General features: G+C 34.5%; 2 protein-coding genes across 28 annotated transcripts; one reads left to right on the forward strand and one right to left on the reverse strand.

Moving 5' to 3' along the window:
- Nucleotides 1-9,314: 9,314 nt before the first annotated feature.
- On the reverse strand, nucleotides 9,315-26,189 carry LOC114295640 (DEAD-box protein abstrakt). Of its 27 annotated transcripts, none has more exons than XM_082866120.1 (7): nucleotides 25,932-26,105; nucleotides 25,662-25,835; nucleotides 24,552-24,944; nucleotides 15,424-16,325; nucleotides 11,282-12,182; nucleotides 9,969-10,146; nucleotides 9,315-9,749 (listed from the first exon to the last, which is right to left on the reverse strand). In XM_082866120.1, exons 4-5 carry the CDS (start codon nucleotides 16,320-16,322, stop codon nucleotides 11,318-11,320), a joined length of 1,764 nt encoding a protein of 587 aa, XP_082722246.1. In that variant the 5' UTR covers nucleotides 16,323-16,325; nucleotides 24,552-24,944; nucleotides 25,662-25,835; nucleotides 25,932-26,105; the 3' UTR covers nucleotides 9,315-9,749; nucleotides 9,969-10,146; nucleotides 11,282-11,317. The 27 variants fall into 27 exon arrangements, with proteins under 27 accessions (XP_082722246.1, XP_082722244.1, XP_082722243.1 ...); XM_082866118.1 differs by having other exon boundaries at nucleotides 9,969-10,131; nucleotides 25,662-25,775; nucleotides 25,932-26,071; XM_082866117.1 differs by having other exon boundaries at nucleotides 25,662-25,775; nucleotides 25,932-26,071.
- Nucleotides 9,807-11,117, forward strand: LOC114295641 (uncharacterized). The gene is made up of 2 exons (XM_028239935.2): nucleotides 9,807-10,310; nucleotides 10,783-11,117. The coding sequence occupies exons 1-2, from the start codon at nucleotides 9,807-9,809 to the stop codon at nucleotides 10,927-10,929; spliced, it is 651 nt and encodes a 216-aa protein (XP_028095736.2). The 3' UTR covers nucleotides 10,930-11,117.
- Nucleotides 26,190-26,202: the final 13 nt, after the last annotated feature.

Consider the following 26,202-nt stretch of genomic DNA (forward strand, 5'->3'; position numbering starts at 1 on the left):
ATATATAAAAAAAATTAATTTTCAAAAAATTAAATCCAAAAAATTTTAACTTAAAAAATTTACATAAAAATTCACTTCCCAACACCACATTTGGTAAGCATGATTGCAGGAGAAGAATGAGATTGATTTTTTAACCTTTTGTGGTGATTGATTGGAGTAGTGGCTATGTAAGGCTGATGTTGATGGTTTGCTCACGCGCCCCTTTGCACGTTGTTATTAGAAGAATAATTAATGCCTAATTTTATGAGTGTGTTTGATTTGAGTTTTTTGAATTAAATTTTTTGAAAATTTAATTTTTTAATTTTTATATTTTTTGTTTTTAATGAATATTTTTAAAAGTTTTAAACATTTTTTTTATTTTTTTAGATGCAACTTACTTAGATGTATCTAAAAAGTAAAAAAATTTGTGAAAAAATATTTTAAAAATTTAATAAATACATAAAAATACAAAAAATATACTGAATTCTCATTTTTTTTTTATATTTTTGGTATTTAGTGAATTTTTAAAAGGTTTTTTTCACAAATTTTTTACTTTTTAAGTATATTTATGTTAGGTATGTCTAAAAAGTAAAAAAAAAAAAATTACTTAAAATATTTAAAAAATTCAATAAAAACAAAAAAATACGAAAAACATAAAAGTAGAATTTTCTGAAAAGTGTTTTTGAAAAAACACAACCAAGAAAATATTTTTCAAATGTGTCATATTGCATGCACCAATTAACCTTCATTTGGCATGTCAAATTTTTTAATTTTTTTTGACTATTTTAGTCAAAAATAAAATAAAATAAGCTAAAAAAATTAATAAGACAAAATATCATATCTAAATCATAATCATTTCATTTTTTCTTTTATAAAAGTCAAAAAAAAATAAAAAGTTCATCCCAAATGAGTTTAACCCCAGGCTAAAATAGTCAAAAAACTAAGGTGCCGTTTGGTAACACTTAAGTTTTCAGTTTTCTGTTTATATTTACAAAAATTTTAAAAACTCAAATAAAAACTTGTTTGGTAAAATTTTTGATTTATAAATCAGTGGTTTCAGTTTATAAATTTGGCCAAAAAATAAAAACACAAAAAATGTGTTTCCGTTTTGAGTTTTGAGTTTTTTTTTTTTTAACCACCCAACACTAGCCACCACCCGCCACCATTTTCCACCACCATCTTCCGCCACCACCACCTGCCACCACCACTCACCACCCACTCGCTACCACCACCCACCCCTCGCCACCACCACCTACCTGCCATCCACTCGCCACTACCAGCCACCGCCCGCCACCACCACCCGCCACCTACTTGCCACCACCACTCACCACCTACTTGCTACCATCATCCACCACCTGCCACCACCAGCCACCCATATGCCACTCACTCGCCACCACCACTCGCCACCCACCACCACCACCACCATCACCCACCACCCACCTGCCACCACCACCCACCACGCACCACCACTACCACTACCACTACCACCCACTCGCTACCACCTACCACCCGCTACCGTCACCCACCCACCCACCACCCGCCACCCACCTGCCACCACCACCCACTCGCTACCACCCACCATCCGCTACTATCACCCACCCACCATCACCACCACCCGCCACCCACTTGCCACCACCACCCACCACCCGCCATCACCACCCCCACCACCCACTCGCTACCACCTACCACCCGCTACCGTCACTCATCCACCCACCACCACCACCACCACCACCCATCACCTACCCGCCACCACCCACCACCACCACTACCCGCCATCCGCCACCTACTTGCCACCACCACCCACCACCTACCCGCCACCACCCACCACCACCACTACCCGCCATCCGCCACCCACTTGCCACTACCACCCACCACCACTCACTCGCTACCACCCGCCACTGTCACCCACCCACCCACCACCCACCCGCCACCACCAACTACCACCAGCTACCCACCACCCACCGTCACCACTTTCCACCACAGTCTTCTGCCGCCACTTGCCCCCACTTGCCATTTCTCACTCTTTTTTATATTTTTAAATTTTTTTAAACATTTTCTCAATTACCAAACGCGTTTGTAGTTTATGTTTTTCAAAAAATAAACAAAAATCAGTTTATAAATTTTTTGTAAATATAAACTGAAAACGTAAACGTTACCAAACATACCCTAAAAAATCAACTCACACCCAAAACGAACCATACTAAGTAGTGTACCAACATTACTTATAACATTATTATTGACCCCACTCATTATACAAATTACAAATACCAAAAACATGTTAAATTATGCAACATTTTAAATCATATCACATCATCAATTGATACACTAATTAATATACTAATTGATACATATAGTATTATTTTTTAAAAATTTTATATTTACATGGCAGATTTTAATTGATTGACACCGAAGCGCGGAGTGTAATTTACTTTTGAAAAATGTTAAGAGTTCTAAATATTTTGTTAATATTTTTACTAAATATTTCATATAAATGTGAGATTCATATTATATAAGTCTTATATGAATCTCATATTTATGTAAATTATTTAATAAAAATATGAATAAAATATTTGAGTCTATGATATTATTTTTTATTTTATTTATTTATTTTTATGTTATTTACTTCAAGAATAATCCGTGATAGCTCGAAATTCAGTGGCTCGAATTGGCTCGAAACCCAAAACGATGTCGTTTTGAATTTCGATTTTTTTTTTTTCCCTTCTTTTCTTGCTTTTCTAATAGAGAGACAGAAAAGAGAGAGAGAAGGAGAAGAGAGGAGGAGAAGAAAAAAAGAGGAGAGAGAGAGAGAGGAGAGAAGAGGAAGAGAGAAGGGGAAAAGATGGAGACGATGGCGGTGATCGCCGGTTGCCGATTGCCGATCAAAACTCTACTTTTTTTCTTTTTCTTTTTTTTTCCTAGTGAATCTAGATCTAAAAATGAATCTGGATCTGAAAATGATGTTGATGTTGATGAAAATGTTGTTGTTGATGATGATGATGATGTGTTGACGAAGATGTTGATTTTTTTTTTTCTGGTGGATCTAGATCTGAAGATGAATGGGGGAAAAACTGTAAAAAGAGCATATTTTGATGCAGATGGTGTTAGCAACAGATCAATTGGGTCTGGATGTGGGTCATAAATGTGTTGTTGATGGGTGATAAATGGGTGATAAAAAATTTGTTGTTGATGAAGATGATGTTGCTGTACTGATGAAGATGATGATAATGTTTTGTTCTGTTTGTTCTCTCCCTTTCTCAGTTCCTCTTCTCTCCTCCTCTTCCTCCTTCGTCTTTCTCTTCATCTTCTTCTTCTTATTCCTCTTCATCTGCAGAGAGTAAAGAAATGATGGAAAAAAAAAATTACTCAAAACGATATCATTTTAGACAATCGAGCTACTCAAACCAAATGAAATTCGAACTACAAAACGGGATTGTTACTTCAAATAGTATTCACTAATGAAAAAAAGAGTGGTATCCACGTCACTTTGTCATGTCGATGAGTTGGATAATCATTTTCAAGGCTAATGCCTAATATACTCCAACTCAAATCAATAGCCACAAGTACATCATCCATTTTATTTTTCAATCGGCAATGATGGGCAACTTTAAAAGTAGAGGTATAAATAGAATTTTATAATAAAAAAAAATTAAGTCAAAAAATCACATCAAGGTAAGAGTTATATAGTTATCAGGTCATTAGTACAATTCTAGAATTTCGAAATATTTTTTCTTTTTTTATTTATATTTAAAGTTTTACTTGAGTTTAAATACAAGTTACCATATCAAAAGGTTAATTGAGTGATAAATTTTAAAATTTTAAGTGTGAGCCACGTTAAGAAGATTTTAGAAATTTGTCTAGCCATTAATTTTAATATCTCAAGATTAATTGAGATGTTTGAACACCCTATATTCAAAAAAAAAAAAAAAAAAAAAGGGGTAGTTCTCAGTAGTAAGGCTAACTAGTCACTCCGTAAAACTTTCAACAGAGAGGTCAAAGTGTTGGAGCTAAGCTTGTGAGTATGTGTTATTAGATTTTTTTTTTTGCATAATTGATTGGTGAATGTAATTCTCTTCGTGAGAGGGAGTTTTTATATTAGGGCCGAGCCTGAGCCAGGCCCAGACATAGTAATGGGCCGATCTATGGGCTGCGGTGAAAAGGACTTAGCAAAGTGGACCTTGCTCTTAGCTCGGTCTAAGTATGGTTACAGTCACTACGGTCGGAATGGTGATAATTAGCTCGGTCATAATATTCGGAGCCGAGGTGTTTGGGCTTCTTAAGATGAACCTTGCTCTCATTAGCTCGGTCAAAGCTTGATGCAGTTAGCTCGGTATAAACAAATAAAACCGAGGTACAAGTGAACCAGAGCCGAGCTATGTGTTGCACATGAAGGCGTTGGATTAAGTATGACAAAGAAATAATGTTAGCTCGGTCATACTGTTATTCAACCGTGGTAAAACCATCTCACTTAGTTTAAACAATGAGGAGGATGTTGAAGGATAAACATTATCTTTCAGGAGTATGATTCCTAGGAGGACTCTACATGGAGGAATAAGAGTCCTACTAGGATTGTGCTAGGCAAAACTATAAAAGCTCACAACAGAACCTATGTACAGGTAACACAACTTTGATTCTCAAATACGCAGAGTTTTTGTCTATTTGTCTATTTTGCTGATTTAGGTATCGGAGAGGTATTCGGCACACACCCGCCAGCTAGCTCACGTTTGTGTTTTCAGGGAGTAAAGCGACGACGTTTGGAGGAGCGCAAACTTGATCAACAGGATTATACGATAACATTATTTCGTACTCGTACACTTCCTATTTATAAATAATCTCTAGGAAAATTTACCTATAAATGTCATCTTGAGAAACCATAATCAACTAATTAGTTTCATTGATTTTGGTAAGGTGAATTTAATATATTCTCTTAAATGGACGTTTCTGACTTTATTCCATACATATTTAAATTAATTTTTCTGTTTAAAAAGGAAGTTTGGGAACACAAAGCAATTTTTTTGAGATTTTGTTGAGGGAATTTTGAGATTGATTGAAGTGGGGTTCCCGAATATCGAACAGTTGCTCATTACACATTTTTTAACCATATCACAATGTGTTAATAAAAGATTCACACACTTAATGACAATTTTCACAAATAGGGTCAACGCACATGGTGCAAACAACTCGAATTGGTCAGTATCGCATAACTTGTTCACACTAATGCAATCTCACCAAACATGCACTCTCAAAATTGCAGGTTTGCCATCTACTAAAACCTCACAAGTTTGTTTACATCGTATTAAGAACACCATAAAACCCATTAAACTGATTCCGATTCTTTAACAACGCTGGTAGTGAGCACAAATGCCAATCATCCTAGTTCAACAACCAAATTAAGATTTCCAAAGATGTCACATCCGTATATTTTTGCAAAACCACGCCCGATTATCACATGGTTTCACCCAAATGCAACACTCAAACGGTTGGTTCCAAAAACAGACGGACAAATGTGACCCAAGAACAATTATCAAATCACGATGTTGCAAAGACAAAAAGGAATGTACTTGTTCAGAGGGGAATTTATGCCGAACAAATGGGCCGACCTAAATTCCATATGGGGCTTTGACCGTGCAACCAAGTTAACATGAAATGGGCGTTGCGCCAAGCTGAATGAGCATGGATTACGGGCCGAGATGAGTCCACACGTTGGATATGAACCTGGCAAAGGATCTCGACCGAGCTAAGTATGCACAGTGGAGAATGACTGGGCTAAGATGACGAGGGCGACTCTTGACCGAGCTGAGAATCTTAAAGGGCTGCGCGGAGTTCATCTGAGCAATGAGCAAATGATGCTTAACCAAGCAGAACACAGCGGACTGTGCTAGTAGAATTCGTGGGGAGCCAATCGACCAGAGCTAGCTTGGACATGAAGCGGCCTGGGGGTTAACCGGTTGAAATTAGCCCAATTTAAAGTAGCTCGACGGCCATATACTACGTATCCCTATTGGAGTGCGAGGAGGAAAACCCGCCAATAGTACGCGTCAATACCGTTTGGCTGTTTTGTCGATGTTGTTTGGCAGTATTAATGCGCACACATGTAAAAAAAGGAGAGGGCAGTACATCCATGCGTTCAGCAAAGGACGAGCGAGGTAGTGCACACACAATCTTGGATGGCAAGGGAACAGTCTATAAAAGAGGTGAGACTCCACCAAACAAGAGGTTGCAACTTTCCTTACTCAGAGCTACCTTTGCTTTTGTCTTTCTTCTCTCTCTAAAGGTGTTAACTTGATCGTCAGAGGAGTTTTCCGGCAACACACTCGTCCGGTAGCTCACCGTTGTTGTGTTTTCAAACCGAACGACATCATTCGAAGTAAAGGTGCTAACTTGATCGTCAGAGGAGTTTTCCGGCAACACACTCGTCCGGTAGCTCACCGTTGTTGTGTTTTCAAACCGAACGACATCATTCGAAGTAACGCAAGGCTTGAACGAAAGGAGTACGAGAGTGAAAAACATTTACTCCCCGTACACTTGTGTTTGTGACCCATAGCGTATGCTTACCGACGACAGCCCCATTTTCACAGCCGGCATGCCAAAATATGCCCCAATTAGAGAAGCCGTATGCGACTGTGAATGAATATATGATACCAACAATGGGTTCATATTTTGAATTTTGAACCTAGTTTGATGGATTAAAGTGTCAATTTCACAGATTCGAATCTCGCTAGGATCACCTTCAGTGTGATTTTCCCAGTGCGATATGGGAATTTTATTTTTATCTTTATTTTTTTATTTTTTTTGGGGGGGGGGGGGGGTGTCAAATGTTAAATTCGTCAAACTACCAAAAAAAGGTACAATAACCCTTTAATGTACTTGGGGCAAATGTGCCATTTGACACAAATATGGTCCTGTGTGAATTTGCCAAAACAAACCATTAAATAGGCCTATTAAGTCTGGGCAAATGTATCCTTTCCAAACAAATCGTAAAAGAACGTACAGGACTGGATGGTTCACAAGCTATGCATATGAGATTTATTGTTCAATGTCTCAAAAAATAAAATAAAATTTAAATAATAATATAAACTATTATCTCTCATCTTATCTTCAAATAGTGTCACTTATTATATCCTTACGTTCTGCTTGTTTCGGTAAAAAATGTTTTTTTAAAAAAACATTTCTTATATTTAATTGTATTCTTAAAACTAATATACACTAACGATTGTATTAGTAGTAGTGGTAGTAGCAACAGTGGCGGCGAGATGGAGGTGGTGATAACAGTAGTGGTGTGGTAGTGGCGGTAGTAGTAGAAGTGATGATAGTGATGGTAATATGATGGCATCGGTAAACTTGGTTGAAAAAATATTTACTTTATTGAACAATGCATTTACTAAAAAAAAAATATTTACTTTATTGAACAATGCATTGTTCAAAAATCAGATTACTAAAAAAAAAAGGTGCCAAAACGACGTCGTTTTGGCACCTCGAGCCATTCGAGCCTCGACAGATTCGGGCTACCTAACGGGACTGTTTGGAGAAAGAGTTTAGAAATTTTTTTGATTTATTTGGTTGTATATTTTGAAAATAGTTTTGGAGTATGGGAGTTTAGAATGATTTGGTATTTTGTTTTAGTTGAGTAGATGTGTGTGAGAAAAAAAGTGATTGAGAAGAAGAGAGGAGAGAGAAAAAGTGATTGATTGATTTGTCGGAGATAGAAAGTTATTTTGAAATTTTTTTTTTTTTCAAAATCACTAAACCAAACAAAATTTTAAAAAATTTTCTCCAAAATTTTGTTTCTCAAAAACAAACTAAACAAGGCCTTAATTTCGTTACCAATCCTAAATGGAAAAATGAAATTTTTAAAAATATTTTGTTCAAATATCAATTTTTTTCCCCTTTCAAATGGCTGACATTTCTAAGAACGTGAGATTCTCATGGTGAAATGGGGGATTCCTACTTACTTTGTTTGAGAATGATCCTATTGAAATAAGGGTAATTTATTTACACATCACTAATATTTTCTATACATACAATTAATAAATTATTTATATTTTAATATTATCTTTCTATGAAATTATTATTAAGGATAACATGGGGTGTATTCTATCCATTTAAAATTTCATATTTAAAAACACAAAATTCTCTTCACACACCATCATTCCTATAGGGTTTAAGATTTTAACATATAAACATTATATTTCTTCATCACTTTACCATTAACATACACTCATGATATCATTTATTATCAATTAGCTCACTTCATTCTCCTCTCCATTATACTTATTTTTCAAACTCAAAACATTATTGCATTTGAAGATTTAGGATTTATGAACATTAAAATCAATTAATTTTGAAGATTTATATGCCATGAATGACACTGAAATGGTTAGTTCTGATATAAATATTGAAAACGTTGATTTAAACATTGAAAATGTTAGTTTATAACTTAGTTTTTTGATTTTTTATTTATCTCGTCCGTATGTTAGGAAATTGAGTTTGTTCGTTGGGTTCGAATAATCAGAGTTGAACTTTACACAATGTTCGATTATTTATGTTTGAATAAAATAATTTTGTTCAAATTATTAAGATTAATCAAATATTAAATGTTTATATATAAAAAATTGAACATTTTAAATTAGTTCGGTTAAAATAAATCAAACTTTTATTCGTTGTTTAGATATAAATTTTTGAACACGTTAATTTTGTTCAACTCTATATTCTTAAACATGAATAATTTGATGAATTTGTAAAATACCGACAATGAAGATTAATACCGGCGACGATGGAGACCGAATGAAACATTCTACCGGCAATCTAAAACGACAAGACAACGAAATGAGACACGACGAGAGTTCAACACCAACTATGAAAATCAACACTGGCAAAGATGGAGGCCGAATGAAACCTCCACTGGCAATGGATATTAAGACCGATGAAGACAGTCTCTGTTTTGAAGATTGTCAAATTTTTGTTGTGTGCAATGATGATGAAAATTTTTTAGTGCGTTTAATGATATATATTCAAATAATTAATAGTGTGTTAATATAGGGTTAGTAATGAAAATTTAAAATGTGAAACAAGATATTTTTTAACCTTAAAAATTATTTTGTGTACCAAATAATGGTATATAATGAGTATTAGTAAAGAAAATGAGTGAGAGTACTAATTAATTCCATTACTAATGATTTGACAGTGCGTCCCACCCACTGCCACAGTGTGTATTGTGCCTTATTTTATTTTTTTTTTATTTTCTTTTCTACCTCATTGGTGGTGGGTTAGAGATACCAAATTAGTGGTATGTAGCAAAATCACCCTTAAAATAAATAATCAAAAATCACACTTTCCTAGAATCATGAAAACTCATAATCACATTCCCATTCCTCTAAAAATTTGTATCATCCAAACTTAGCCATAGGCAAAGGCGGTTATCCTTCTCAAATGAGTCCACAACTCTGCAGCTCTGCTTAAATGCAGCCAAAGCTCTCTCTCTCTCTCTCTCCCCCTCTCTCCCTAACAACGCTAAATTAGCGCTGCAGTTGCCTACTAATGGCAGTGCACAAAGACAAACTTAGAGTACCGACAAGTCCTCAGAACTTTCCCATTAACCACCAATCTCTCTCTCTCTCTCTCCCTTACAAGAGAAGAAAAGAAACGATCTTTTGTGTCATTGAGCTCTGCAACTCTGCCAATTAAGCAAACATCATTCACTTTCACACCATCATGTCTTGCCAACCATTTTAACTCTTTTCCCATTCTATGTATGCACAAGTAGAAACGAGGACCTGCCATTGGCATAAATTCTTAGAATTGCAACACTAACATTTCTATCTAGAAAGAACATGGAGATGGCTTGTTTTTATCTTTCAATCGTAAATAATAATTCACAAACTGAAGGTCATAGCGAAGACGATGCTTTTAATGCTAGCTACAGTTTGATGAATGAAATCATCGACAATTTCTCGAGTAAAGCAGAAAACAGAAGGTTTCATCGACATACTTACGTGTTGAGCAATAAAGAACAGTCGTCATCAGACTCGATAGTGGCTTCAAGTTCAAATCCTGTGTCGGAAATATCATCCATGAATCGCTCTGGAGGTAAGCTTTGTAAGGATAAGGCGCTGATGTATGGTTGTGAAGTCGACAGGCTAAATGACAGATTGAGAACTGTTGAGGAAGAAACTGAAATTATGAAACAAGCTTTCATAGAGAGTATGGAAGAAAGGAAGAAGTTGACGAATGAAATATGTCAGCAATTTCGGGTTATACGCAATGGTCTTCACTCTAGAAAACAAGTAACAGGTGATGAATCCACTCATGGAGTCTTGGTTGTCAATCCTCATCAGGTAAGGCCTTCTTGCTACAACTACTCAACATTGTTATAAACTTCAGAACGAACCTCTTTTGCTTCATTGTTGAGAATCATAAATAAATAAATAGACAAATGAAGTAGAAACTTAAAATCTAACAGATCTCAGTGTTTTCTTTTCTTTTCCTAGAACATCTCCAACAATGAAACAATAATTATATATGGAAATGTACAATTCATGAACTAACCAAAACGATGCAAGGTTGAACGAGGACCCAGGGAAATACTAACTAATTTGAAAGTAAGCCAAATCACACAAATGTCATCTAAGATTCAACTAGGTGGTGAGTTCATCAGAATTTCATACATAAATTCAGGCATTACACCTGTTGAAAGTCCTCTTCAAATGTAGCTCAGAATATTATGATTGTGCTACCAGTTTTAGTATTTAAATTCTTCGATCATTTCATATTCTAAAACTGATCGTGACATGTTTATTTTACAAATAGAACAGAGGAAGAGGAGGAGGAACTGGTCTTGGTCTGTCTCAGGTATTACACCAGCAATCCAATCCATCAATTGTCTTCAGAGACCTAAGAGCTACAATGGAAGCATTTGAGGAACCTGCTGATACATATGATTTCTCAAATAGATGATTATTTGTTCTAGTAAACATTGTGTCAGTGTGTGCAACCACAGCATGCATCTCTTTTCTTCTACAAATTTTTTGTAATGGTTATGACCGCTTCTATGTTCTCTAGTATGAAATGAGTTCTTGAGTAAATCTTTCTAAGAGCATTTTCTCAGTAAACAACCATAATTGCACAGCATACTTTGCTTTTCCATTGTGTAATCCATGTGAAAGGATTCAAATTTAAAGGTAACCCAACCAAGATTTTAAATTTAACTGCCATTGAGTCAAAATCATCATTCTACTATTCAGTATCAAAAAAACAGACAGTAAAGTTATTTTTAATCTACTTATACAAGGATAAATAAATCACATACCAGACTGGTAATGGCGTGAAAGCATTGAAGCACATATCACATTTCCCCTCTATAACCTCCTGATCCAAAATAATCCCTCCTAGAGCTAGCAATTGCCTGGCTTTTCTGATGCTCTAACTTCGGGCAATCACGGATCCTGTGCCCAAGTCCACCACAGTAGCCACAGCCTTTAACTCCACTAGCATTGGTGATTGCATCAACATCTTCCATGGGATCATTAAGCTCGGCCAAAACTGGTGGTATTCTCTGCTTTGCTTCTTGCAACAAGTGCTTCAAGTCGAGAAGTGTCGTCTCACTTTGATTCTTGTTAATGAACGTTGTAGCTATTCCTGTCTTGCCACATCTTCCTGTTCGTCCAATCCTATGGACATAATTCTCAATTTCAGCAGGCATATCGTAATTGATAACATGCTGAATGTCTGGAAAATCCAAACCCTTCGAGGCGACATCTGTCGCAACCAAGACATCTTTCTTGCCTGCTTTGAAGGACGAAATGGCATATTCTCTCTCCTCTTGATCCTTGCCTCCATGAATTGCAACTGCTTCAACTCCTTTCAAAAGAAGATATTCATGAATATCATCCACATCAGCTTTGTTCTCACAGAATATCAAAACTGGAGGAGGGGTCTTTTGCAAGCATTCAAGAAGGTAAACAATCTTTGCTTCTTGCTTCACATATTCCACCTCTTGAATCACATCCAGATTTGCTGCTCCAGCCCTTCCCACATTAACTGTAACAGGTTTAACTAGCGCACTTCTAGCAAAATTTTGAATCTTTGTGGGCATGGTTGCAGAAAATAAAAGGGTCTGTCTTTGAGCTTTGAAGTGATCAAACACTTCTCTTATGTCATCTTCAAAACCCAGGTCCACCAATCTATCTGCCTCATCTAGAGTTAAATACCTGTGGAAGAAGCAATATTGTAAAGACCATAACATGGAAATAAGTACAATGTGGTTCAAACATAAGATTATAAAGTAAGAAATACATTGCCAACAATCATATCAAACACGCTTGCAAGCCTGGCACACAGGCACTCTATATTATATCATGTTAATTGATAATCAGTTGTCAACTTTCAGTTTCACATTGCTTTGCTAGCAATTAAAAAAATGCATCACCAGCAAGCAAAATTGTATCGGTAACATGATTATCAAAATCCCGATCCAGATCTTACGATCCGTTTGAGTACAATCGATCCGGATCGTGTAAAAAATTCCTTATAAGTAGGATCTTTCGATCCTAGTAATGAGATCTTATACGTGGAATCCCGATCTGAATCCGATCCTATCCGATCCAATTTACAAGCCTTATTTTGTATTGAATGACATATTTTATTATAAATTTTATGTTTATTGTCTAAATACCAATTTAAATGATCAAAATAAATAATAAAAACTAAGTAGTATTGAATCAAACAGACTCAAAAAAACAAGCTAAGAAACAAACATTCAAATATTGCGGTAATTTAAGAAAATTAACTAATCGGAAAAACAAACTTAGCTTTAGTGGAGTCTAAGGAGGGTAAGATGATTGCAACTTTACCCCAATTTTTGGAGAGATTATTTTTGTAACTCGAATCCGCTCCACCAGAGATGCTAAGGACAAACCTTATCATTCGATTAAGCTGCTCTTTTGAGTTCTTAATCTATTTTTATATCTAACATTGTTAAATATTTTTTCTTCACTTTTTATGCATTATTGTAGATTGTGAAGTATTTTGTTATAGAATTCTTCTTTTTCACCTTCTTTTTTGATGAAACACAAAACTTTTACCATCAAGTTTTCTATTATATAATATTATATGTACATTTTACATGAAGAATTATATTTTTCACAATATTTTCATTTCTTTTTAATAGAATATAGGCTCATTTTGTGTATACTTTTTAAGAAATGTTTATTTAAATTAAATTATTATGTAATTTGTCTTTTTCGGTAGGATCTTATGATCCTCGATCCGATTCTACGATCTGATCCTATAAACACCTCGAACGATCCAACGTAGGATCCCGACTTTAACAACCTTGATCGTTAAAGCATCAGACTTCCAACTATACATCCTGATTGCATCACCAACAAGCAAAATTGTATCATTAAAGCATCAAACTTCCAACAATACATCCTGATTGACAATTCAATGCAAAATGAAAATATAAAGTTTGTGAAAGTGTGTGAGCCACTAGGAAGCACGGATTGGGATACAATACGGATACAGCGATACGATAGGGTACGGCTAGGATACGTTTGTAAAAAAAATATTTTTAAAAAAAATTATTAGTGAGTTATACATAAACTCAAAAATGTTCAGAAACCACAATGTAAGGCTAAGTTTGGCATCTTCAAAAAAAACTAAAAAGTCAAAAAGTCACTATCCTATTTAAGTCACATCATCTTATGTAAGTCACATCATCTCTCTACCACATCACTTCAAACCCAACCCATATTTCATAAAAAGTCGAAAAGTGCACTTATTTAGAACATCCCAAACAACCCCTAATTTTATAATGCAAAATAGTAGCCTTCAAAAACTAATTTAAGCCAGTAGATACTTTACTTTTTAAATTTTCAATCAGTCTTGCAAATATTTCATTTCAATATCAAGTCTAATATGTTAATATTATATTAACAGAACAATTCACAATTTGTCCTGTGTTTTTCCCTTTTAGACTAGTAAAAAACATTCTATTCAAGTTTACTTATTTATTTATAAATATTTAATTTTATTATTGTTATATTCTAATGTTAATCCTTACTTTCTATGCAATTACAAGGGACATGCATAAAACAATAAAAATACCTCAATTTGATAAATTCTATTACTTTAGCTCAATATGTACTTCTTACAAAAGAACTAAACAAAGTATTATTTTACTTTCATTTTTTTTGATTGGCACCGGAGTATTCGAATCAAAACCCGACTAATCCCCAATGTAAACATGCCCTCAACAAGGAGTTTCCTGCAAATGCACCACGATTAATTCAAGAGTTTTCCCCCAGTCCGATGGCCCAAGAAATTATTAGCATCTAAGAGGCTCAATCCCTGAACCTTGGAGGGAGCACACAGTCAAGACCCAAGGCCTTGCCACCAAGCCAACCTCCTGGGGTTAACTAAACAAAATACTATTAAAATATTCTTGTATTTATTCTTGCAATATATTATATTATATAATATTATAATGCTATACATAACATTCTAATTTCATAAAAGAAGTAATACGTGACTTGGAGTATCCGATACTCTAAAATTAAATATTTGATACTCCAAAATTAATTAAAAAAATTAATTACGGTGTATCCGATACGGATACTGCTCCCTTTTTTTAAGTATTTGTGCTTCATAGGTGAACCATAATCTAAACACGCAAGATTAAACAACAAATTTAAAGTAAGAAATTCACATAATATGAAATGTCAAGCATCAACCAGAAGACATAATTCAAACTCACAAAATTCAAGTAGATAGCTTTTTAACCCATTGTTTTAGACAAATTGATGCAGAATGTACAATTCCAATATTCAGCTCACACGCAACAACTTTCCATCACATGGAGACTTAATTTACAATTTTCTTAATTAATAATAATGTCATTTATTATTTAATCTATAGTTTTCTTATTATTTTAGTTTTCCTATTTTATAAGAGTTCCTAGTTTCCTATTTTATTAGAATTATTAGCCAATAAATAATAAGCTTTGACATTGTAATCGGTGGCCTAGAATTAATGAATTTGAGAGTTGTTGAAGGCTGTGGCCTTTGCAAGATTACGGTTATGGCCATTGTGTGCTTCTCTCTCTCTTCTCTCTCCTATTCTACCTCCCGGTTCTACATCACAAACTGTGCACACGACATCTCACAAGCTGAATATGTTTAAATGTTTATTGAAAGATAAGAACAGACCAATTTTTTCTAACCTGATACCCTATGAGGATATTGCTATGAACACAACAAATTCTAGTCATATTTCATTGGCACAGAGAAAGTCAAACAGAAAAAGAAAGGAAGACTCAGATTATTGACATAAGCCAATATCTCAAAACAGGTGGTTGCATAATCCATATAAATTATAGTTGCTAGATAAAAATATTAGAGATTATTGCCATATAAAATGATTTTCAGCAAAATTGGATTGAGAAGTGCTTACCTGCAATTGTCAAGGCTCATCTTCTTCTTTGCAAGCATGTCCTTCAACCTTCCAGGGGTGGCAACAACGATATGCACACCTTTCTTCACAATCTCCAATTGTGACCGCATATCAACCCCACCAATGCAAAGCAATGGTCTCAATTCCGGAAAGCCATACTCCTTCATTGGAATTAAAAATTCCTCCACAACCTCATAAGTCTGCCTAGCAAGCTCCCTAGATGGGCAAATTATCAATCCAAATGGCCCTTCCCCGGGAACAATCGGCATCATCAACTCTTCTTGCAATGCCACCATGATCAAAGGCAGCACAAAAACCAATGTTTTACCAGAACCTGTAAATGCAATCCCTATCATATCCCTTCCTGACAAGATTACAGGAAGTCCCTGCACTTGAATAGGTGTTGGTTGTACAATTCCCTTCGCTTTCAACTTGCTCAGAATTGGATCCGGAAACCTCATTTCCTTAAAATTTTTGATCGGTGGCGGGATATCTTCACCATCAACGATAATATGCCATTGCTTTCGAATGGAATCACAGTCTTTCGTCGACATCCTTCTAATTCTCAAAGGTGGCTTCCATCCTGTCAACAATGGCTCTTTATAAGTTATCCCTTTCGCAAGTTCACGGACAGACATCAATGTCTTCCGATCTGACAAGTGTTCGATCATTTCCTTCTCCTGTTGCACAATTTGTTCGGTGGGACTAATCTCCGGCTGGTCACGCTTAAGCTGAGTGGCCTTGACAAGCAAACTGGGTTTTGCTTCAGCAAGTTTTGACTTCTCAGTTTCATCTTCAAATGCCGAGGATTTTCCTTTCCGCTGAAGAATCTTCTGTGCTTCCATTGCTCTACGTTTGGCCACTGGAACGTATTCCTCATAATCATCCTCTTCCTCCATTTCCTGCAATTACCAAATGACATTTTAAAGTCATGAAGGATTGGAAGAAGTAAGAGCAACTCCAACCATGCTCTTTATTTTTCATTAGCTAAAGTACAAAAATAGTACATTCTTTATTTTATCTAATTGCTTTAGCTATTGTGTTCTCCAACCACACTCTTTATTTTAGCTAATCATTCAAACTAACTTAACCAATTTTTAAAACAAAAAATACTAATTGCTGATATTATACTAATGTAAATTTGCAATATTTCTTTAACATGTTTTAAAAATATATATGTTTAACAAATATTTTTTTTGTTACAAATATTTTTTTTTTTTTTTGGGGAACAAAGCAAAACATATATATTAAATATTAGGAAAATTGTTTACATCCTTAGCAATCAAATAAACTGACGGGTATGTTACAAGCATACAAAATTTGTGGAATGATATGGAGCGGGAGAAAATATATATATAGAACATAAAGGAAGTTCTTTAATAATTTATCAATTTCAGAACTGAAAGAATACAAATTAACTAAGCAAAAACCTTACAAAGGTCAAGGAACAAACTGGGGAAGGGGGAAAATCACAAATAGTAAAGTCGGCAATAAACTTCAAAATAAATAAACTATATCTAACACAGAAAGTTTTTACAAATCTCCATGTTGATGCCACAAATGTTCAATTAGGTCTGCTTGGAGTTTAGAATGGGCTTGTCTATCTCTAATGCGATGGTGATTTTGAATGAATTCATAAAGTTCAGATGTGCGCTCGTGTGACACAGATAAAGGACTTTCATCAATTGCATCATAATTGCAGTCTATATTATTGACATTCCGCTCATCCTCAATGATCATGTTATGCACTATTATGCATGCCTTCATAATATCTTTTAGGGTTTCACGTTTTCCAAAAACATGCAGGTCCTCGCACAATTGCAAAACGTGCTTGGAGCACTCCAAATGCTCGTTCAACATCATTACTTCAGATTCAATATGAAACTTTAATCCAAATTAAATAGCAATCACAATATAAATTAATGTCACAAATTCCTCACATACACATCCTATTGATCAATCCAAATTCAGCATTTATTTAACTGCATAAATATAAATGAAGGGACATGGTGATTCAAAAAGTGAAAGCTTTCTTGCACTAATTCTTTCATTACTTCAAACTCTACAAAAACGAAGCCCTATCGTTGCTATGATTTCAAAGCTTCCAAGGCTGTGTTGGTTTGCTGGGAGGGAAAGGGTTAGGGGAGAGGAGGGAAGGGTAAGGCCATGGTTGGGTGGAAGGAGCAAAGCTGAGGAGGGGTTCTTTAACCCACATGTTACAACAAATTCCACTTCAAATTAAAATTTCAAACATAAAAAGAGGTTAAATATGTTCTCCTACGCACTAAAAATATTCCTAAGAAAATTGAAATTTACAAAAAAAATTAATTAATTTTCAAATACTGAACTTAAGCACAAATTTCAACTTCTGAACCATTTGGAATTACTACTAGGCAATCTACATGGCGCTTAAATCCTATAAGTTGTTCTATAAGAAATAACTATAAATCAAACCTACATATAAAGAGAGACCACACAAATACATGGTGTCCTCAACTCGTAGTGCCTTCTATGGAGATTGAATTTGGATTGAGTTATGGTTCAAAAAGTTCAATAGCTCAAAAAACTATATATGCAAGACAGAAAGTGCAATTCCATACTATTTATTCATTATTTTGCAAAACATTGCAATGTACTGGGAAAACAATTTCACGGCCAAGAACAAAAGAGGGTCAATTTTTCTCCCAAAATGAGTTTTCTAAAATGGAAACGCATGAAGATGGGATTGCCCTAATAAATTTTAACACACACACACACAGGAGAACCTCACGACGAATGAACAAATAGTTCAAAAGTAAGAGTTGGAATTTCAAGCTTGTAACTCAAATCAAGTTTCTTCTTTTTTTCTGAGAAAAAAATCAAGCTTAGTCTAAAAATCTTGCATAAAAAGAATACAATATATTGAGAATCTAAGCATGAAAGTATCACAAAATTTTGAAATAAAAGACGTAAAACCCAAAAAACTAAACAACAAATAAATAAAAAAAGAAATAAATAGTCTAAAATAAATAGTTGTTGTATGTTATATGCTCCTAAATCAATATTAGAATCAAACACTATTGTGAAAATGATCAAAGAACACAGAGTTTGTTAACTGCAATCCAAAGCCTCGACAAAGAAAGAAAATTACATTATGGCATTTAAAAACAAAAACTCTAACCAACTTAATTCTCTCACCCTTTACAAAGCAAAAGCGACACAACCTAGAAAAAAACCCCAACAAATTTGGATCAAATCCCCTATTCCAGCTTTGCAATGAAAATTTTGACTAATAACCAAATTAATAAAATTAGCTGAATCCAAATCTCTTAGAGATCCAAGAGAAATACCTCCAGATGACGGAAGGCTCTACAGAGAGAGAGAGAGAGAGAGAGAGAGAGAGGTTGTTGCTGTAAAAATCAATCACATACAAGGAGTGTTTCAGAATAGAACCCTACACACACATACACACACACACACACACACACATATATTCTCTTGATTTCATTAATTAATCATGCCGAAAGGGGGTCACAGGGAGGGAAATAAGGGGTTTGGGAAGAGGGTTTCACCTGGTGGTACAGAAGTAAGGGAGTTGCAGAGAGGGGTAAAAGAAGGGGAAGAAGAGATAGATTGAGAAGATACATACCTTGCAGAAGAAGAGAGCTGCAATATGTGAATGATGGAGTCGCAAAGACGTGAACGGTAACGATTTCGCGGGAAAAAGGGTTTCGGTAGGATTTGGAGAGTGATTCAGTGCTCTTCAAAGGTAGCCAGCGGGTAAGATTGATGGTAAAGTAGCCAATGTTTTAGCTAGCCCGTTAGAGGGCTCAACATGAGCTGTGGTTGGCTAAAGTGCCTAACAGGCCTCTTTGTGACAAATGCCTAAAATGCCAAAGGTAGCCAGCGGGTAAGATTCATGTTTGTATAAGTAAGAAAGTATTTATGTGATATAGGGATACGAACTATGACGCAGAGGAAAAATTATCACATTGGTCCACCCCATATCCTACATGTATGCCCTTGCAATTCTATTTGTTACATACCCATTAGAGCAACTCTAACCACACTCTTTATTTTTCACTAGCTAAAGTTCAAAAAAAGGACACTCCTTATTTTACCTAATTAGTTTAGCTATTGTGAGTTCCAACCATACTCTTTATTTTAACTAGTCATTCAAACAAACTTAACCAATATATATTACTGTCTTTTTCATAGAATGCCACATACGCACCAAACGCTAATATGCTTGCTAATGTGACATTTGCGATAATATTTTTTTTTTAAATATTTTTTAATATTAGTTTTAAAAATATTATAAAAAATAATTTTAAGTAATATTTAATTTTTTTTATAAACTTATAGTATGTGAATATATACCAACATATGAATTTTGTGGAACCATCTTGAAGGGGAAGGGAGGGGAAGAATAAAAGAAAACAATAAAGAATTTTTAAAAAAAAATAACAATACAAAGGAAGTTCTTCAATAATTGTAATTTATCAAATTAAGAACTGAAAGAACACAAATTAACTAATCAAAAACCTTATGAAGGTCAATGAATAAAATAAGAAAAAAAAAATCATAAATAGCAAAGTTAGGAATAAACTTCAAATTAAATAAATTATTTCTAATTCCAATTGTTACAAATCTCCATGTAGATGCCACAAATGCTCAACTAGGTCTCCTTGGAGTTTAGAATGAGTTTGTCTTTTTCAGTCTTTTCACTTTGATTCAACCTTTGGATTTAGGCAAAGCAGCCACTGAACTTATTCGTGGCAAGTTGAATCGCTAACCAACAATTCATTAAAGAAGTTTGACTACGATTAGATGAAAACGTTTTGAACTGGTGGAAATACTCCCACACTCTTAGCCAATATGCCTTTGATTTTTGTTCATTCCCTTGCACTGGATCTAAGCTAATGTTAAGCCATGTCGATATGAGCACATTGTCTTCTTCTGTAGTGAAGTTGCCACCTCGTTGTGATTTCTTGGTGGTTTCTATTTGAGGAGAGATTGGGGAAGACTGATCCCCTTGGTCAAGAGGTTCATCCATAATTTCATAGTCAGTCCCATCATTCATCAAGTTGGTGAAATATGCATCATTTTGTCATTGATTCATCTTTAGACAAGGTAAAGAAAATTATGGCAACATATATTGGGTTCGAGAAATGACTAAGATTCCCAGTTGGAAGCAAATTAATTAATAAATGGAGATCGTGTAAATTAAAACACTAGTTGTTTTGTTGAAAATGATTCAATGATAATTTTAGATAAATAAATGGAGATAATGTAAATTCAATGAAAAATGATTCCATGATAGTTGCAACCAATTCTCTAATGATATATAACAAGAGCTAACATTCTGCTTCCAATGAAGAATTCTGCTACAATTAAAGCTAGAATCCCAAGTTTGCAACCAACTCTCTAATGATATATAACAAGAGCTCTAATTACGCTAACATTTTATCAAGCCTATATATTATAAAATTCATATACATTTCATGCTTATTCCCACATTGTTTGGGATCTTCAATGTAGATCAGGTGAATGTTATCATCACAAGAAAACTAAACTCCCAATATATAATCATATAATATTACACATAGAAATATTAATTTATTAGCAAAGCCTGCAACAACAAATGCACACTTCCAAAGAGAACCAAATCTAATCTTGGAACATATATTTGTTTTTAATCTCTGTTATTTTTTATGACTAACATGAACACCCAAACTGCTAAAAACTTTTGCAAGTGCACACTACACAGAAAAAGCTGCAACAATGGTTACAAATTTTATGTTATTTGCTTTATGAAATACTGCAGCATTGTTTAGTAGTCTAGGCAAACTCATTTTCCTTGTACAGGCATTGGATACGATGAAGAAAGCAGGTTCAAGTTTCCCAAAAGATGATGCCAAAAGATTGGAGGAAGAAGTGAGTTAAATAATGAATAACTACTGAAGAAACACTAGATGGTTTTTTAAGGATTGTGCTCATACCTGATGCTTGTTAATTTCCCTAGGTTGGTGAATTGACTAAGAAGTTTATCAAGTCAGCAGAGGATATGTGCAAGGCGAAGGAAAAGGAGATCACTGCAGGCTGAGTGGTGGCTTGTCGATATTCCAAATATTTCCATTAGCGCCGTTTTGTTTTCATTTTGAAGGCTCAAGTTCCATAGTTGAGAATTTTTAATGTATCTAAACAATTTTAGGGATTGGAAACCACCATGATCAAGGTGAGTCTACGTTCTGAGAATGACAAGAAGATTTAATGTGTGAAAAAGAACCATCACAATTCCATATTGACAATAGCTTTGAAATGATAATGGGAATTCAAGGCCTCCTTATTCTGAGGTTCTTGAAGTTCTTCCAATTGGAAGTGTATTCATCGCATGTCTTTGTGATGTTTGAAACTGAAAATGATAAATGGTTCAACCCTTTTGGTAAAGAGACAGATGTCGTTAAACTAGGCAGAAAGAATTGATCTGGTTTGAATTCTACCCATTTTATTAAATCATATTTGGAGGCCTCATTATGACTAGGGGACAATTTATTGGGTAAAAAGCAGATCTCAAGTTTAGTTCCTGCTTTTGAGCAGACATCAATTTTGTATCATTATTGGTTCTTGGATCAATTGTTTGTGTTCCAATTCTATTTTTCTTTGTTTATTTGGACGAACCCAAGTCTAACTCAAATTGATGTAGTTGATCTTGAACAGCCAAGCTTTGGACAAAGTCAGTATCAATTAAAATTTGAACTTGGGCAGATCTCTCTGTTTTTTGGGGCTGGACTTGGAACAATTTGTTCCAAGTTGCAGCACTAATCTTGGTAATAACAAAAATTGGTTCAACAGAAATTGGCATGGGGGACCTTAGGCCTATCAGAAACAAAATTCACTTGTCTGACAGCCTCCTCATCATCATCATTCATCCATTTTCAACTTTGTTCACAGACATGATCTGTGGTATTCTTGAAGGGAGTATCTTCTCCATCCATATTCAATATAACCTTTTGTCAGGTTGAACCTCCCCTTACAGTTCCCATCATGGGTCTTATATATTATTCAAGGTGGGTCCATAAGAACATGTGGAGTTTTTAACTAGAAAAATTCATGTGCTCCTTGGCAATGCATTCCTCAATTGTTGGATTTATTCTATGATTTAATTTGTTTAATTCAGGAAATGGGAGAAATAGTCTTTGTTTAGGAATTTGCTAGTTCCCCCTTCTTGTCCACCAATCAACACCCAGTCATTTGGGCCAGGGATGATTCTTTTAAATCATTTGTTACCTCAACTTTATTGTTTTGCTTAAAGGTTACTCAAACAATGCAGGTCACTTTCTTTTATAACTTTCCAACTCTTGAATGTTGGTTGGCAGCTTATTACCTGACCTTCTCAATAATGTGATAGCAACATAAGAAGCATAAAAAACAAACAGAGAAAGATGGATGCAATCACGATTTTAGAAATGCCATCAGCCTCCCTTCTGTCTACTAAATGGATTAGAGGGTTTGGATAAACAAAAAAACTAAAAACTAATAATTCGTCTTAAGATAATTGAATTTAGAAAAAAAATCAGATTTAAACCAATTAAAATCAGCAATGTTTCCACATAGATGAATCTAAACAACTATAGCAGCAGCATACAAGACTACCAATCTCAGATACATACATGTAAAAAACAAAGAAAAGAACATGCAAAGAATGAACACAGATAGGGGTTTCAATTTTCAAAAATAGGTATGATTTGATTCCAATTGAGAATAATATTGGTTCATTGATAGATTTACTATGGTATTCTTTTTTTTACAAAAGAATCACAATAAGACTTGGTCCAACCAATCAATTCACTATAAAGAATAAAATACAAGTTATTATGACTTGAGAATCAGTTGTAACCAAATTCACGATGTCTAATCAACGAACTAGCTGACGTACTTCTATTGAATCCACGAGCTCTAATAGAGTCTCAGCTGAAACTGTCCCTAGTTTTGTTGTAATTTTTGGAACCTTAGAGAATTGTGGAAGTTGCAGCACCTTCTTTAGAGTTTTTGATCAGCAGCAAGTCATTATCTAGCAATTATTTTGTGTAATAATGATCGACTAGATTTCCATATTACAACTCTGAAATTTCCTTAAATCATTAATACTGAATTTTTTTTTTCTTTTTTAACTAAGTCTAATTTACCAGAATTTTTGCAGATCACTAAGATGTGAAAGTTAAAAGTTTTGCCACCACTCCCTATTGTATTCTTCAAAGTACCAAAAAAAAAAAACATTTTATTTTAATTCTATAATTCCAAACACAACTTAAATTTTTAAAAAAATTTATTAACAAGAGTCTTTAAAATATATGTTAAGAAGCTGAAAATAAAATGTGCTTAACATGTCACATGTTAAAAAGACACATTCTTTAAATCATTAATGGTCCTTGCAATTATTTGAGTTTTATTCACAATGATTGTTCAACAGTAATTTTTCACTTCCTTTAGTTTTGTCCCCCTCTTTTGGTGGAACAGGGGACTGAGGTGCCCATTCGCAATTGATATCATCAAAGATCCATTTCATAACACCAACAATTGCAATAATATCTTTCTAATAATTTTACAGTAATTAAGATTATTGTAAGATTATCCATTTAAATCACTGTTGACTATATTTTAGACTAACCAGCTACTTAAATTGCATGAGTTCAATTACAGATTAAAAAATAGGAACACATCAAAAACTAACAATGATCATTGAAAGTAAAATTCACCAATGATTTGCAGGTTACATGGCCAACATTGGTTTATGAAATTCAGGACATAAACATTCAAAGTTTATGACATAAACAAAAAAGTAAAAACTAATAATACGTCTTAAGATAATTAAATTTAGAAAAAAAAAAATCAGATTTAAATCAATTAAAATCAACAATGTTTTCACATATATGAATCTAAACAACTATAGCAGCAGCATACAAGACTACCAATCTCAGATACATACATGTGAAAAACAAATAAAAGAACATGCAGAGAATGAACACAGATAAGGGTTTCAATTTTGGGTTTCGCAGATATGGGAGGGGAAGAGTTGAAAAGAGAGAGAGAGAGAGGGTTTATGAGTTGCATAGAAGGGGAAGACAGAGAGATAGAAGGATCCATACCTTGAGGAAGAGGTCAAATGGAGGGAGTTGCAGACAACGCTGAAGGAGAAGATCGATTTCGCGCTGAAGGAGCAGATTGATTTCGCGGGAGAGACGTGTTTGGAGAAGGAGCAGATCGATTTCGCGGGAGAGACGAGTTTGGAGAGCCTTCAATCACTCTCCAATTGAAGCCAGCGGAAAAGGGGCGAGGGAAAATAGGCAGCACTTTAGCCAGCCCATTGGAGTGAGAATTTAAGATAGTATTAGCTAAAATGGCTAACAGGACTTGTATACCTCTTCCCTTGGAGTTGCTCTTATTACCTATTTTTTCTCAATAGAATTGGAAGTACACACAGCCTACTTGGAATTCATGGAAGACAGGATAATTCCTCGAAGCGCGGGTGTGGGGTGCGGCTAACGATATCGCCAATATGGTAAACCCCAAAAGAAAATAAGAAAATTGTTTAAGAGCTCTAAAACAATGAGCTCTAATAGCTCTAAATACACTATAGCTCCAATTGATTTGATGTTTTGCTCTTTGTTTTTTTTTTGAAAAATGAGTAAGAGCAATAATTAGTGCTATCACTAATGATGTGACAGTGGGCTCCACCATGAATGATTTGATGTTTTGGCTTTGGTGCTATATTTTTTTTCTTTTTTTATTGAATGTCATGTCATTAGTGGTCTTTTTAAAGCTCCAAAATTAGTGGTCTCTATCATTGTTGCTTTTTTTTTTTTTAATTTCGTGCACTGCCAGCTCATTAGAGTGGCTTAGTGCTCTCTTTTTAGTGGTATGTATCACCACTGAGAAAATAAATTATGGGTACGACTGGGCCAATACAGAAAATATGTAAACAAATTTTGTTTAATACAACAGTTTCAACTAAAATAAAATAAAATAAAATAAAAAAATTTGAACAAATCATATAAGAATGAAAATTTGATAGAAAGATAGACATGGAGTATAAGAATACAAAACAAAGCCCCAATTTTTTTTAGGCAAATACATCGAGTCGGTTTTGTTTCAGAATTTAAAACAAAATCCTAAATTGTTTGAAATCAAAACAAAGCGCTATTTTTTTAAAGCAAATCAACACAACACCTTTAGAGAGAGAGAGAGAGAGTATGTACCAGAATGAAGTGTGAGAGAGAATCAATCGGGTCTGGGAGTGAAAAGTAGCTGCTGGATATAAGCCTACGACCGTCAATAGAGAAGGATAATTTTCTGGCGATTTAAGGCTATGGCTGAACGATTGAGAGTTCGAGAAAAAAAATCGAAGTAAAAAAAAATCACGATTTCCCACACTGAATCAAATTGATAAAAAAAAATAAAATAAAAATAAAAATCGAAGAAGAAGAAGAAGAAGAACAAGAGCAAGAAAAGGATTTGAGAAAACTCACCAGAATATTTGAGTTTCGTCTTCGAACAATTGAGAATGGAGAGGTAGCGATGAATGCAGAAAATTTACCTATTGCTGTGAACCTAATTTGATAACAGTTTGGAGGGTATGATAGGATTAATGGGTGGAATAAGACTTATATTTGTTGTTTGGTTTTCTAATTTTACTTTCGACTAATAGTTTAGCTTCAAATGTCTTGGATTATTATGTCTCCTGGGTGGGACTGAGGGGTAAAAGAATTGGAAAATGATACGGACTCAAATAACTTATTA

The sequence above is a fragment of the Camellia sinensis genome, chromosome 4 (genome assembly GCF_055761805.1).
Source record: "Camellia sinensis isolate YWXY chromosome 4, ASM5576180v1, whole genome shotgun sequence".
NCBI lineage: Eukaryota > Viridiplantae > Streptophyta > Magnoliopsida > Ericales > Theaceae > Camellia > Camellia sinensis.

What these genes read in the sequence shown, in the direction of transcription:
- LOC114295641 (XM_028239935.2), top strand. Translation starts at nt 9,807, where the DNA reads ATGGAGATGGCTTGTTTTTATCTTTCAATCGTAAATAATAATTCACAA. An exon ending in TGGTTGTCAATCCTCATCAG is followed by an intron (nt 10,311 to 10,782) that starts GTAAGGCCTTCT and finishes TTTTACAAATAG; the next exon opens with AACAGAGGAAGAGGAGGAGG.
- LOC114295640 (XM_082866106.1), bottom strand. Translation starts at nt 16,322, where the DNA reads ATGGAGGAAGAGGATGATTATGAGGAATACGTTCCAGTGGCCAAACGT. An exon ending in ATGAGCCTTGACAATTGCAG is followed by an intron (nt 12,183 to 15,423) that starts GTAAGCACTTCT and finishes CTTCTTCCACAG; the next exon opens with GTATTTAACTCTAGATGAGG.